This window comes from Sinohyriopsis cumingii, chromosome 6 (assembly GCF_028554795.1).
Source record: "Sinohyriopsis cumingii isolate HCF-2022 chromosome 6, ASM2855479v2, whole genome shotgun sequence".
In the NCBI taxonomy this organism is placed as follows: Eukaryota; Metazoa; Mollusca; class Bivalvia; order Unionida; family Unionidae; genus Sinohyriopsis; species Sinohyriopsis cumingii.
In genome coordinates, this window is record NC_142966.1 from 88,917,342 (window position 1) to 88,933,069 (window position 15,728).

General features: G+C 32.9%; 1 protein-coding gene across 1 annotated transcript in view; it reads left to right on the forward strand.

The window, feature by feature from the left end:
* Positions 1-145: 145 nt before the first annotated feature.
* Positions 146-15,728, forward strand: part of LOC149797403 (glutamate receptor 3-like) — a 94,548-nt gene continuing 78,965 nt past the window's right edge. Inside the window, exons 1-3 of the mRNA XM_089962180.1 lie at positions 146-508; positions 8,146-8,310; positions 9,467-9,715. Of these exons, the coding sequence (XP_089818306.1) occupies positions 400-508; positions 8,146-8,310; positions 9,467-9,715 (523 nt within the window). The 5' untranslated portion in view covers positions 146-399. The remainder of the gene's footprint in view (positions 509-8,145; positions 8,311-9,466; positions 9,716-15,728) is intronic.

Sequence of the window (15,728 nt, forward strand, 5' to 3'; positions counted from 1 at the left end):
CTGTAGCGATCGGTATTGTGTGCCATTGGACAGCAGTGGTTCATTGGCAGGATCGATATCAATGTAAATATCAAATAATAAAATATACGAGACATGGTATCCTCCTGGTTAATTTTAAGCAAGTGCGCTGCAGTTAATGGCCGGTTAGTGGGGTGGGTGGGTGTGAAATTAATCGGCTGCCTGTGAACTCGATGAATCAAAAATGTGTTTACTGATGTATGGAAGTGTCTGAATAGTTATGTACTTATTGTTATTACAAGGGAAATTTCTAATGAATGCAGTAAGGCAGCAAAGAAATGAAGCTAAATATGTGCTTGTGAGCGAGACTAAAGCTGAAATTTAATCAGATGTTACATGTACTCTGTTGTTCCGGGATGCTAAATTGACATCACAAGAATAATGCTGATCCACAGAGAGCTTCTCTTAGACTTTTGGTGTACCTCACTAGTGCTGATTTTGATATTCGACGGTACCATCGCAGAAGAGTGGCGCAGGACTGTCAAGATAGGTATTATCTGTGTTCCTTCCTGTATGTTATCGCTTTTCATCTATAATTACTGCAAACTAATATCATACTTTATATTGAAAGTAAAATCAGAATCTCGATTATAATGTGATTTGTCCCTAAAGAGACCTGTTTTCGAATTCCAATATTACACTTTAAAACCATTGATTATTTTTGCAGCTAACTCCGAATTTCTTGAAACTTCCGAAGACATTTGTTGTCAGCATATGCAAGAATTAGACAATGCATTAAAAAATAAGTTACTAGTTTTTGGAAGTAACTTTGTAATATTTGCAGGGAATAATCTTCCATAAACAGATATTATTAAGATTATAAATTACGGCGGTATTTCCAGTAGTATATGCCATAAGTTGTGCTTTTCGTACAGATTTTAAAATGTGATGACACAGGTCTCCAATGTGAATCCCAAGTACGATGTGTCTTTTCTTTCCTGTAAAATTTAAATACTTATTTTGTTCTCAATATGGGTCGTTGAAACATCAGAAGTCCGCAAACCACTTTTGAATACACTTCAACGTGTACTTTTGAACATTGTTTTGCCAGTATATTGCTCACTTTAGTTTAACGATTTGAATACAAATATGTTTGCAATATTATTTCGTTTTTCTTTTTCCATTGGATAATACAATAGATGTAGTTTACTAATGGGTTCACATGCGATTATGTGCTCAGGTAGCAGAACTGTAAGTAACTGATAGATGCTTCATCTTAACTGATCATTCAAGCAACTTATTCTCAATGAAATGACTTTTCTTGGGAAGTTTAATGAAGAAGGTACTTTTTTTTCTGAAATCAAATTTCATCATTGCTCATATCTTGTTTTATTTTTATTGGCGACGGACTACCATGTATTTTCTGTATATTCCAAATTTAAGAAATGTCATGTTTTGAAGCACATGGCAATGTTGCAAAGTTTCCTTAAGCTAAGAACGGGAAGAAAAGCAGCAAACAAAACAACAAAAAAGCAACAAAAACAAAGTCTTTCTCGATTGCACTTTTTTGCAAATGAGAGAAAATAGATCAAACATTTCAATTAATTTTTCTTTCTGAGTAAGACTTGTCTGTTGCCAATTTAAACAGCGAATGACTCTCTCTTGTGATGCACCAAGTTCAAAACGCCTTTTTCTAAAGGCTACACGTTGAAGTGTATTCAAAAGTGGCTTGCGGACTTCTGATGTTTCAACGACCCGATTTTCCAGACAGAAAATACATTCACTTCTTTCATCTATCAAGAACATTTCATGCCATATCACCGGATTTTTGGGATATAATTATTACTTTGAAAAATTCGACAAATGAGTATTCAGTCGATACGAACACATTCGTTGCGGAGAGCCATGACACTACCATGTAGCCTCGAAACCCTACATTCCCGAAGGAAAAGAATGAAAACCTTTATCAGCTTGCCAACGAACCTTTGTCAGCCCTACGTGCTGCGAACAACGTCGCAAGGTTGACAACAGAAAGTTGCATATGCCAGTTATTGGAATTGTGGCTCTATCCAAAAACACCTATGTGGATGCTCCTGTGGTATGGAAACTTGTCACGTCGGACGTGAAAGTGTGAAAACAAAAGAAAACAAGAATGGATATATGGGAACGGTATTACCTTTTGACGCACAGTTTGTACACAGCTTCTCAGAAACTTGTCATGTCTACCAAAGATGAACTTCTTCATCGCAAACCTAAAGACATTCAATCGTATGTCATCACTGCTGACGACAATCATCAAGCATAAACCCATTAGGTGGCAGTCTACATTATTTTTGTCTTTAGCTAGTAAACTTAGTATGCATATATCGTCAAAAAAAACCCAGATCAGTGGAAGTCTTCTGTGACTTCACAACGTTGTCAACTTTGTAAATATGTTATTCTTTAAAAATGGTTTAATAGTTAAATAGCATTTTTTGTTTGAGAAGCTTCTTCTTGTGAGTAAACATGCTGTTTTTGAAATAGTGTATATTAATTTGTTTAATACATTGGCACTATGTATGTATGTATGTATGTATGTATGCATGCATAATCAGGCAACATAAATGACATTAGGATATTAGTGTTATAACTCTCAAATTTGCGAACATAAACATTTTTCGGAGCATAAAAATTCACCAAATATAAAATCCGATGCAAAAGTAGAATCCCATGTAATGTTAATGTTCACCCAATTAAGACGACTAAGGCTTACACAGATTATTTTTACAACAAGGTGATAATTTAAAAAAAACCCTACTGAACCAGGGACAAAGACAGGAGTCATTAACACTATCAATTATTGTATTATCAGTGACAAACACAGACCCAAGTTTCATGGGTCAGACAGATAATCAGGATCAGATTTGTGAACTATGTAGAATTTATTTCTTGCATTATCGTATGTGACCGCATAAAGTCCTTTAAAATAAAATCATTTACGTTCATCCCTTTTGTTGTAATATTAATGTATATTTATGCCAAATCTTTGGAATAAATGTTGGGAGTTAATATAACGACAACACATGTTTGTATTCATGACTTTAACACGACAGAATAACACTCCATGCTTTTGTGGCAATAAAGTACTCATCTCAGACAATAACAAGTAACCTTTCAGACTTTGTGTTCAACAAGCTATTTAATAGAACGTTCCCTGTGCATTCTTGTTGTATTCGCATCGAACGTGTGCGGATTCATTTTGTACAATTGGATCAGTACAGTCGGCTACATGGGGAACGCAAGATACTCCAATTTCGTAGGCACTCAATAGCCTACTTGTTTTTCTGTTATGAAAACACCAACCCAATCTAAAATAAGCTGGAATTCCTCTGATATCTTGAATTTCATTGAAAAGCTGTAGAAAGTTGCATAATAAGCACAATTGTTTGAGGATATATGCCAAACCAGTCAATTAATGTCTTTGAGGTAAAATAAAAGCGATCCATTGTATGGTCAGCGACTGTGTACAAAAAAATGAAATACACGGCACAATATTTTCTGTTGCCAAAGAAGACAGGATGGTTTAATCATTGTCGATTAAAGTTTTGTTTCATAATTAAATTTTAAATTTCCCCAACAGACAAAAGGGCTACACTTTGTGATGAAATCAAATGCAATAGAATATTAATTTCATCCATCAAAAAAAAAAAATATTCGTGTGTGTGCCTGTATGCCTAAATGAGCCATAAAATATGCGACAAACACTACTAATGTGTATTAAAATATTTAAATTATAATTTTCATTTTTTAATGTTCTAATAAAGGTTCTTTTTTGCATTTTTTTCATTGATTTTGTTTTCTTTCTTCATAACATGGCTAGATATAACTTATTATTGCTACTACAATACGCAAGAGCACTGAAGCCGAAAGGAAAACGTACAACGGATACATTAATCCACAGAGACGATATATTGGAACAAAATTATCTTTGATTCTATCCAGGCAAGATCGTGCAGTCTTTACGGTCGATATTTGGTCACCAATTTTACGCTCATATGATAATCGTGTATAACTCAATACTAATTTTGGATGCGTTTATCAAGACTTTATAGTCCATTAACCTTTCTTTAATTCTGTTTAATGTCTCCTGAGACGTTGTGCTTCATGGTAATTTTTTTTATGCGAATCCCGAGAGGCTTTATGACCAGTATACTATCATTTGTCTTTGTTGATTCCTCAAAAAAATATGCCTTTAAATCACACAGTTGCTCACTTCAAGTGTTTTATAGTTGCCCATGGATAAATAACTAAGGAGAATGATTAGAAAAGCTTAAAAAGAATGTAGGCAGAAAAATACCGCAACAGCGTGTCGCATAAAAAAATAAAATATTTGCTGAATGCTTTGATATTAACAATAATTTATATACTGTGTTTAACTAATAGAACCCAGTATATTTCTATTTTATTGCCTATTTAATACATGTATACATAAATATCAATAAAACATCGGTTTTTAAATGAGTATACCAGCAAATTATGAACAAATGGAAAATTCTAGGAAAGTCACAAAGGGAATGTCATCCTTTTAAAATAACAACTTTGTGTCCAATATTTTAAAATGCATGTAAAATATGTGGAGTTGCAAAAAGAAAAAAAAACAAGCCTTACTTCCAGATTTTAAAAAAGTGGCAAACAATTAAGATTATTTTATACGCAATTCAAAAAGAAATCTACGCAGACGGGATTATTTGATGAAAGACGAAGACTAAGAACTAAAGCAGCACTAATGTTGGAATTGTATCTAATTTTGTCACAATATATACTCCAGAAACTTCAAAAAGTTAACCACACAGCTGCTCGGATCATCCTTAGAGTTCCACGATCAGACCACCTCCCCCTACTATGGCTATCCATTTGATCCAGAATCCAACACAAAATTTGTTTTCTGTGCTTCGTTTCACTGTGGCATGTAGAACGAACTACATATATAATTACACTGGTATAAGTTTTCCATTTCCTTTTCGTTACTATTTCAAAGTTAATGTTAAGCGCATAACAATAGAGACTTGTTAACATTTTCGAAATATCATCATCATCAAGCAATTGTTGAAAGATCAGTGCCATGTTAAGACAAATGCTAGTTTGCTCTGATTACAGGTTTGCAAAATTGCAGTTATTGAGATATTTCGTTTTGTCAATATGGTAGCTTACAAAGTATTTTTGTCACTTTTCTGTTATATTTCATGATCTTGTATTATCCTGAATTTGATTAATCTGATGTAATCTTTGTTGAAGAGGAATTAAAGTCAGTCAGTCAGTCAGTCAGTCATACATGCATGTAGTACAAGAGCTATGGCAAAGAAAACTCTTGAGAATGATGTTGATAAGGAAAGTATTCCTTTAGCTGACACGTATATTGGTCAAGCTTAGAGTAAAAGGATTGGTTCTTGACAAGAACATACAGGGGCTACGTGATCTTTTTTAATATGTAAACATGATCACGTGATCCTCTATTTCGCAATTAGGCATTTCCGAAATTGCGCATTACTTAGTATTAATAGTGATGCTTAGAGAAAGATCTGGCAGACTGGGCTTACAAACGCTTGATGTCGAGTCGTTTCCTTCTGTTGTAGCCAGTTTTCGAGTTATCTGTTAATGTTTTCTTTAGATTATTTGGATTCTAAAAGATTAGTTCGTTTCTCTGGAAATATGTTTGTGCTCGTACAGAATTCTTGAACAAAGACATTTCTTTTTTTAAAAAATTTAGATTTCCAAAGTCGGGGGATTATTTCTTGTGTTTCTTTAAGGAACTGTAGACAACAACATTGAACAGGATTCGTCATACGTCATCGCCTTCCGTCTTGGATTCTTCGTAGGGACTCGAACTTGAATTCATTAGAACATTTTATCATTAGGACTTCTAAAATTTAATTCGTGGATTATTCTTGGATTATTTTTTGATTTGATTCTTGAAACCATAAGTTCTTTTTTTCTCTTCATTTTTACAGTATTTTTCCAGGGAAATAAATTATTTGTTAAATTTTTCAGAACTTGTTGTTTTCACTCTTTCTTGGTTACTGTTTGTTCGAGCCTAAACACGTAACACAAGACCCTAGTTAATGGTTATTGACCGATTTAGTATGATTTCAATTATAACAACTCTATTATCGTTTTCCAAAAAATTCCTCTTTTTTTAAGTCTTTTATTAACATCTTCCTCATGTTATTATAAGTATCCTGACAATACAAACTTCAGAAGTTTATCCTTAAAAGCACTGATACTTCACAAAATAAAGAATGAAAATGTATTACTATTATTATTATTATAAAATATAGAAATCCATGGCTAATTGTCAGCACAAAATGTTTCAATGACTCACGCTAAAATAATAGTAATTTGATCCTGGAGTGACACTGATATATTTGAAATTGGAAATAAACAAATGGAAGTGTAAACTCGACAACTATTGTGGTAACTTGAAGTTTCATGGTACCAATTCAGTTCCCAAAGAAAACCAATGTAAAACACCATGATATTAAAAATGCAATAGCTTTAAATTTCTGAGTGATCATGATTAAACATATATATATATATATATATATATATATATATATATATATATATATATATATATATATATATATATATATATATATATATATATATATATATATGTATATATCAGTAGAGATGAAACCTGGATGACAGTTTCTGTGTAGAGAAAAGGATATGAGCTGCGATATTTTCTGTACCTACATGTGCTTTCAATCCCGCACCAAAGAGTCGGGTGCTAATTTCAGTAATGAGTATTCCATACTTAAGACTTTTACAGGACTGAAATTCCATCAATAAAACAATATCTCTATTTTTGTTCACTTACAACTATGATACGCTCTCAAAAGAATTTCTTTGTTAAAAAAACAAAAAAAAAAAAAAAAAAACTTATTCAATTAACCCTGGCCAGCCAAACTCATATATACTCTATTTTAATGTTCACCCATTTACATGCTTGTTCCCACTTTTGCATACAGTTAGCACAGTGTGTGCTGAAGCCACTGATGAGCATGGCATTTCACTATTCCAAATGGCTACAGTGGGTTGGGAACAGTGCCGGATTAAACCCCGTGGTGGTACTTAGGCCTTTAGGCAGTTGAAATCTTTCTCCTCTTCCCCTCCCCCCCCCCTCGCAAATTCTGTCCTAATATGTTTTCGATCCGTTGTCGCGGGGCCTTCTCGGCCGGTACCTACTCTGCCTGTCTGGTAATCCGACAGTGAGTGAGAAATACGCCGCTCTCTGTAAGGGTAAAATCAGAATTCAAAATGTGAGTCCCGTTGAATCTAGCATCATAGAAATGTGTTTGACTATCGTATTTAGGTATAATTCATGATGTAGAAAGTAAAAGAGTTGATAATGGCAGCTTACCTGGTGTGAGAGAGCCTGTTGAAATCATCATACAATCAAATACAATTTCACACACAAAATCAGAAACTATATCAAGTAGCTTGTTCTTGCAACAATTCCGGTTTGAAGACCAGGGATGGTCGCACCGTGATCAGACATTGGATTTGTTCTATTTGTGTTAATTCAAAATAGTCATGATCTGTCTTTCTGCTTTTCTATTACTTTTTGGGAAGTAAAGAAGTTGTTGGATTAATAAAAGCATAAGATAATATTAGTTGTATTGCTCTTATAAGTCTGTAGGTAATTTAAATTTCGGTGCAGACTTGTAATTGTCCTAACTGCAATACTTCTATATTAAAATAGCATTCGTTCTTTCTACCAGTCAAATTATACCTAATCCTTATTTTTGGTTTTTGCAATTGGGTAAGGTCTGTGCAAGAGAATTACAGTAGAGTTAGAGGTAGAAATATAATATAATATAATATAATATAATATAATATAATATAATATAATATAATATAATATAAAATAATATAATATAATATATAATAATGTAATGTAATGTAATATAATATAATATAATATAATATAATATAATGCAATATAATATAATATAATATAATATAATATGATATAATGTAATGTAATGTAATATAATATAATATAATAGTATATAATAGTATATACTAGTATATAATAGTATATATTTTGGAAATGCAATTGTTTTATTCTTAATCATATAAATTCAATATAACGTTTTTTCGAGCAATTATCTATATATCTGTAACAATGTAATATATCCACAGGGGTCATACTGGACAATGATCTGCTCTCTGATGAAATAGAAGAAGCTGTGGTCCTAGCCATGACAGTCGCCAATCTGTCTGCAGTAAACAACAGCCAATCTGTCAAACTCTACCCATTAATTGAAAGGACGAATATATCTGACAGCTTCCGTCTTAGACAAGCTAGTAAGTACTTTGTTAAATTTGATGTAATTCCCATTAGTCTCTGTCTCTGTCTCTGTCTCTGTCTCTCTCTTTATAGGACCAACATCCGGGGTCTATTCTTGTGTTTTAGTTTTTTTATATAATCTTGTTTGCATAAAAATTACTATGTCTTACCATCTTAAGCAGAATCAGTCTTATTCTTGTGATTAGTATTTGATTTAAGTGGATTATTTTATTCAAATTATTATTATTTACTGGAATCACAAAGTTGATCAGAAATATTCTTTGACTAAAACACTTTAATATATAGTTATAATGAATTCAGACAAGCGAAATTTAGATTATATTATTGTGATACATCTAAAGACTTTAGCACAAAGCTATACTTCAGGCCACTGACACATTAACACATTCGAGACTACATGCACATCAACACATTCATTATCGGAATTTCTTTTGAATACAACTGGAATTGTATTGGTATTTCATACCTTCAGACTTGTGATAGAACTTTGAGACTATTTCGGGTTTAATTGACAATACTTTAAGTTATTTTTAAACTTTCACTTTGTATTCCTGGTAAAAATTATTTGTTGAATTTTACAAAACTTGTTGGCTATCACTCTTTTCTGTTACATATTTTAAGACCATAGTAGAAAACACTGGATACTAACAAAAGTAGTCTTTTTGTAATACTTTTTTAAATTTAGAGGTTTACTTGGATGCATATAATTAATGTACACCAAAACAAATATTAGTGATTAATACATTTAGATATTTGAGTTGTCATACGAGTCTGGAGATAATGAAGACCTTGGATTATGAATATACTTTACTTGTAAGATGTTCCGCAACACGCGAAACGATACGCAAATTATGCAGTAAACAGACCGTTCTCAGTGATTAGCAATGGTACTTAAATAACAGAAACGACACGCGTTTATTACATTAGGGGATTTTAGATAATCATAAATGCTCAGGAACAGTAAGCGAAGAAAAATGGACTTGCAGAATACAGCAAGAGACAAAAATGTATGATTGGAAAACTAAACTGATAAAACAAAGTTGACTGTGAACTATGTTACGCAAACAAATTTGTAAAAACAAATTCTTTGATAAAGAAGAACAGTTATATATCCTATGAAACGTTTACATCAATTGCTGAATTATTTTTCAGTGTGTTCTTTGATGGAAGAGATGCCCTTTGCAATGTTCGGACTGACTCGAAGCTTATCCTATAGTATTATCCAATCGTACAGTCAAGCACTAAATATGCCGTTTATCACCCCAATTTTAACTAGAGGAACCCAACAAGAAACGTATAACTATGAAATTTGTCTCTATCCCTCTTTCGTCGAACCCGTCATTGATTTCATTAAGTACTTCCAGTGGAAAAGGGTATTCTACCTGTTTGATTCCGACGACGGTAAATATATATATATATATATATATATATATATATATATATATATATATATATATATATATATATATATATATATATATATATATATATATATATATATATATATGTATATGTGTGTGTGTGTGTGTGTGTGTGTGTGTGTGTGTCTCTGGGTCTGTGTGTCTGTGTGTGTGTGTGTGTAATGCGTGCATGCTGTGGATATTATTTATAAGTATTCTGTTGCCATATATGTATAAACCCGTTTTCGTATATTTCCTTTCCTGGATTTGAATAGATGTTTTCAATCCTGTAGCCATACTATATTGCATAGGCTGCATTAAAGAAGAGAGCCAAATAATTTTACATTTTTATATAACAATAAATTAATGTCAGTTGAAATTTAAACGCCTTGACTGGTTTGAAATATGCAGTGAGATGGTTGAAATAAAAGGAGTTGTCAATGCAAGTAATACAATATAGACTTCATTCGACGTAATATATAAACTAAACATTTTAAAAAGTCGTTGTTAACGCTTCTGAAATTGCCGGTTATCTACCTTGAATATGACTAACCGTCGTATGACTGGCAACATCATTAAATATATCCCTGACTTTTCTTTTGTATTCTATTTGACAAATGACTTGTTATTTACATGATATATTAATGAGGAAATTGTATTCCTTATATACTAACATATCCCATTGCTGAGGTCTGAAATCACGTTATGTTTATCATTAGTCTATTCATGTGAAAGGTGGAAACATAATTTTTAAATCATAAAGCGCTGTGGTAGTTTTGGTCACAATGGATATATTTGTCAAGGTCTGTATTGATGGAAGTTTTGCATTCATTCCACTGACCCTTGGAGCATTATGTTTTAGCGATGATGTACAAAATGATAAAGATGGCATTTTTTTCATGCAAAACTTGTTCAAATATAATAAAAGGAAACTCAATTTCATTAAAAATGGTAACATATTTAAAGTTAAACATGACATAAATTCCAATTTAAGAAATGTGATTTATGTTGTTGTATGTTTTAACGCCATTTTTCAGCACAAGATAGGCTATACATGGCGGCCAGTATTAATGGTGAAATGTGATTTATGCATTGATATGTTTGAAGTGTGAAACTACATAGTTCAGACGAGAAATGAACTAAGAAAGAGAATGACAGAACATATACATGAAACAAAAACAGAAATATTAGGGTTATTAAAAGTCAATTAATATATACTTAACTGTTCACAAGGAAACTTCAGTCTTTCCTTTATCTAAATTATTAACTAATGATAATCTTTAATGGAAGGATAACAACTGAATTTCATACATACTCTACATCTAGACCTTAATAGCTCGAGGCAATTAATTATGAAAATGAACACATGATTATTCGTACATTGTATCAACACACTGATACATTTTCGTATCATGATGACATAATAACTTTTTAATTGTTTTAATTTATATAAATCACATTTTATACTGCATCAATACAGTAATGCATTCATGACATTTCAACATTACAAATTTAATTTTGTATACAAGTCTGGTATAATAGCTAAAGGGAGGTTGTTAACTTCTGGGGGTATAAACAATGACCGAATTAGTATTATAATGAAATCAAATTGTTTACTTATAAAACACATTTTTTAAATAATGATGTCTTTGGTATGGTCTCTACATAAATTATTCAGGTAAATTGCAAAATAGAAGAGTTGGTGGTGATGGTAACTTCTGCTCATGATGAAGCATGTGTTAAGGGTGAATTAACGTTTACCTTTTAATATCAATAGATCTGCACATTATTTTCATCGTACCATCGCTTTGAAGGAACTGGTTTTCCAGGATCATTCTAAAAACAACAATCGCAACATTTTATCAACTTTTTTCACACAGCCACCAATTTAGTATATCTGGGCTTGTTGTCAAAAGTTACTAACCAACTCGCACATCATGTTAGCCCCAGCCTGGTTTAAAACATCGAGTGTCATCGGTTGTATTGTTTAACATATAGGGCATCTGTTGAGGTAGCCCTTGCCGGGTATAATTTTCTGATTTTATCTGATTACATTTTGAGTGTATTTTATCTCTGTTCTGTATCCTAAGACAAAAACACGTTTCGGCTACATTCTAATAAAACAAGATGAAGTGCGGGCTTTATCAAAAATTGTTATTCAACGGTTTCCTTTCGGCTCACTGGCACTGGTCTTAGGTAGGAAAAAACGGACATATTGACCCAAGTCTCGATGCTTGCAGTACCGTTAACATCATTTGATAGCATCCCAGACATCAAAAGTTGTATCAAGGCATATACAGTCTAGCCCGACGGTTTTCTTGTGCTCGATTGATTTAGCTGTGTGATTTTCGACATTATTATTATCGTACAGCATTTCAAAGACACCGAAAATAATTGATTTTAAATCATGAATAAGATTTTTTATATCTCAGTTACAACCATAAATGAAGTGGCCAAGAATTGTCTTCATCACCATATAAAAGCGGTTCACCATAATAAATGATGGACATCGAGTTTGTTTCTATTTTCAACAGAATCTGTCAAATGGCAAGCTGTGATAAATGTGAGAACAGAAACTACATCAAAGTCTTCAAATTGTTAAATTTTCACGTCACAATAAGCCTATATATTAAGTATAAATTTATCAATCATATATTTTTATCTTGTGAATATACGATTCAATTATCATGCAAAAATGTCAAGCAAGAGCTAATTTTGAGCGTAGTCTATTACTTTTACAAGAATGTAATCACAGCAGATGAATGACCTGAGGAACAAATACTGCCCTAAAAGCAGCTCTAAGATCCGTCTTGTTCTTAATATCCGAACAGCAGCGCATTCAGGTTTTTCTCCAAAATAAATTTATCAAGACGATCTTTCCTGAGTTTCGAATGGATATCCAGATCCCCGAAAGGTGATAAGGATAGTGCATTCTATTAAATCGTTAATTCCGTGTCTTCTCAATCCTAAGTCTTCCAAATTGTGCTGTGATGTCACTTCTGCTGGCTAGTACTTGTGGGAAATGTTTTTTTTTTGTTAGCAGAAGAAAGCATATGAGTTTTTGCTAGGAATGCCGTCAAAAAAGTTTAAAAACAATGTACCTAACTATATCTTCTTTTAACATTATGAATAGTGTTATTTTAATCCCTTATGTTATCACGGTATTTGCGTTTGAGTATAGACTAGCTGACTACAAAGACTTTATATAATTATTATATTGATTACTGCCCTACATTTCTAAAACTTATACTTTTAAAATGAAATAATGATCTTCAAGAGAAAAATACTGTCTCTGCAGTGCATTATCAAATTGCATGTAACAATGGTCTTGAATGTTATCGTCTCCAGAGGCTGCTGCAGGCTAAATATCAATACCATTAACATAAACTTCTACACCTAGGAAGTCGGTCGCTTTCTGGCTCATGTAATTTATCACAAACTCCCCTACACGTTGCCAAATACTTAAGATAGGGGAGGATGAAGGTTTAGGATGGGCGATAGTCACTCAAAAGACGACGATAAACAACGAAAATTACACCACATATAACATTAATAATGCACGCATTAACACATTCCCACTAACACTATCTTTCATAGTAACTATAAAATGTTGAATGAAATGAGATGAATAGAAGCTGATTCAGGTCCTGCTGTTCAGCACTTTTTTATTGAACAGTTTTATCATTAGGAACCCACCAAAGTCAATTCTTCCACTTGTATCTTGGTCCGACTATCACTCCACAATTTGGCTACATGAATTTGCAGTTTTTTCGTTGTCCATAAGTCACCAACATACATTGCTGTCTGGCATTTTTGCGCACAGAAGGTTTCTGTCTCCAATACTGAAGCAACAAGCATACCGAATTCGACCGATTGACGAAACTAAAATACAACAATGCTTACCATTTGAAAAAGAGGCAACTGGCCCAGAATATTCTGTTCAAAAGATATTAATTTTGGACACACAGGATACCACCCTCGCGTTTTCATGACTCGCCATATGTCGATCCATTCTACGCACAGATTTGAAAAGATGTAATGTTTATCCATCGGGCTATATAAATGAAATACATTACTTTTGACTGTTTCTGTTAGCAGTTCTATCGAGCAATTAGGTCCGGTTTATAGCTAGTTTTACAAAATTCAACATAACAATTCAAATAAATGGCATGAAATTTTAAGCAAACTAAATCGATTTTATGAAACAAATAGTAAAGTTCAATATTTAATTAAAAAAATAAGCTATTATGTGGAAGACAAAAAACAATGAATATGATATAATGTGTTTACAACGTCTTGTTTAAAGAGAAAATTACTAAAAAATTTAGAAACGGACTTTACGCCAGGTATTTTCTCGAGAATCCTGTTCTAGCGGCAAATTGACAGGTTGGGTAGCAGACGATTTTGTTCGTGTGGGACAACTTCTTGCAAGATTTGAACTTGGATTAAGATGCAAAATTGTTATAAGGTGAACATTTCCATCTTTTATATAATGTATATATTTGTATGATTCTAAAAGATATATTGTAAATAGGATTTTCTGGGTAGGAGGTTCAAGATGGTCATAGAGTGGGTCTTCATGTTGACATTTAGAAATCATATTTTCATACGCATTTAGAGTCGAAATGTGGGATAAATTTGTACATTTTATGATTCTCAGATTTCTAAAAATACCATCGTATTTTTGGATACAAAATAGGTTTCTGACCAAACGAAAGACGTGATCCTATGTTTACCGAAATGACGTATATTTGCGCAGAATTACCCAGCGTTCTGAATTAGCCGACATGATAGTAAACGTGGTCAAAATTGAACACTATTCACCGTTTCAGTTGTTTGCTAACTGCTTGTATTTCTTGAGGCCTTATGGAGACGTGCATTCCAACACTTATATCTCTATCCCGACTACTTTATAATCCTAAACCACATCAATGTATGTATGACAACTTGCTTTCGTGCAACGATGATGTGATTGGGTGACGGCTGTTTATACAGTACTTTGTCCTGTAAGGACCACATTATAACGATTTAAAACATTCGTGAGGCACAATGATGCGAATTGAGAACATTTAACGGTGCAACAAACTGAATCCCATTTTTTGTTTGTACTGAAGAAATACAGTATGAGGATTTTATCATTCACATTGCAAATCCATAAAAATTCATTCGGTGAGAATGAAAGGCATGGAAAATGAAAGCAACACGAGAAAAAGGTCACAGTGAAGACCACAACTGTATGGACAACAAACTCATCGTCTAAATCTAAAATGACAACATTACGAGCTACAGCAATATGAGATTTCCATTAAAAAGACCGCAAAGGCTTATTAACACATCATGAAGTCCTAAGACTATAGCGATTGCGATACCGAGGTCTTGATCACAATGGAAAATTTTCACAAGATCATGTGTTCATGTTGTCAGTACATGACAGCAAAATATACAAATCATTGCATGTGCAGAATATCCAGGTGATAAACGATCTGCCGATATATGATACCTTACAAATTGTCATGAAACCACATCTCTATAATCTTAAGAAAAATGCCCCAAAAAAATCTTTTGGCACTAGTCATGGACAACATCGCAGCTAAGCAAGTTCTCCCAAAGTTTACTGACAGTAATCGAATCTTGAAGCTCATGTTAAATACAAAGACATGCATAAACACGACGCATGCATAAAGAAAGGCATGCATAAACACGACGCAAAATAAACTGTAGACTGCTATTGTCTGCATTAAAACAACACTTGTCTGCCAAACAAGCACACTGAAAAACATAACGTCATTAACAAGAGATATACTACGAGGAAACATTACTAGCGCAAAATAAATAATTCAGAATCTGACTATAACCATCACACGCAGACAACACAGGTGCAACTATACTATGTTGAAAGAAACGTGTAAGCCTTTTAAACAACTGTCATTGAAAATTTAAGTTTATAATGTCCGCCACAGCCACAACTTACATTGCCACAGCTAGAACTTAGCGACAAGTTGAACAAAGTGGCA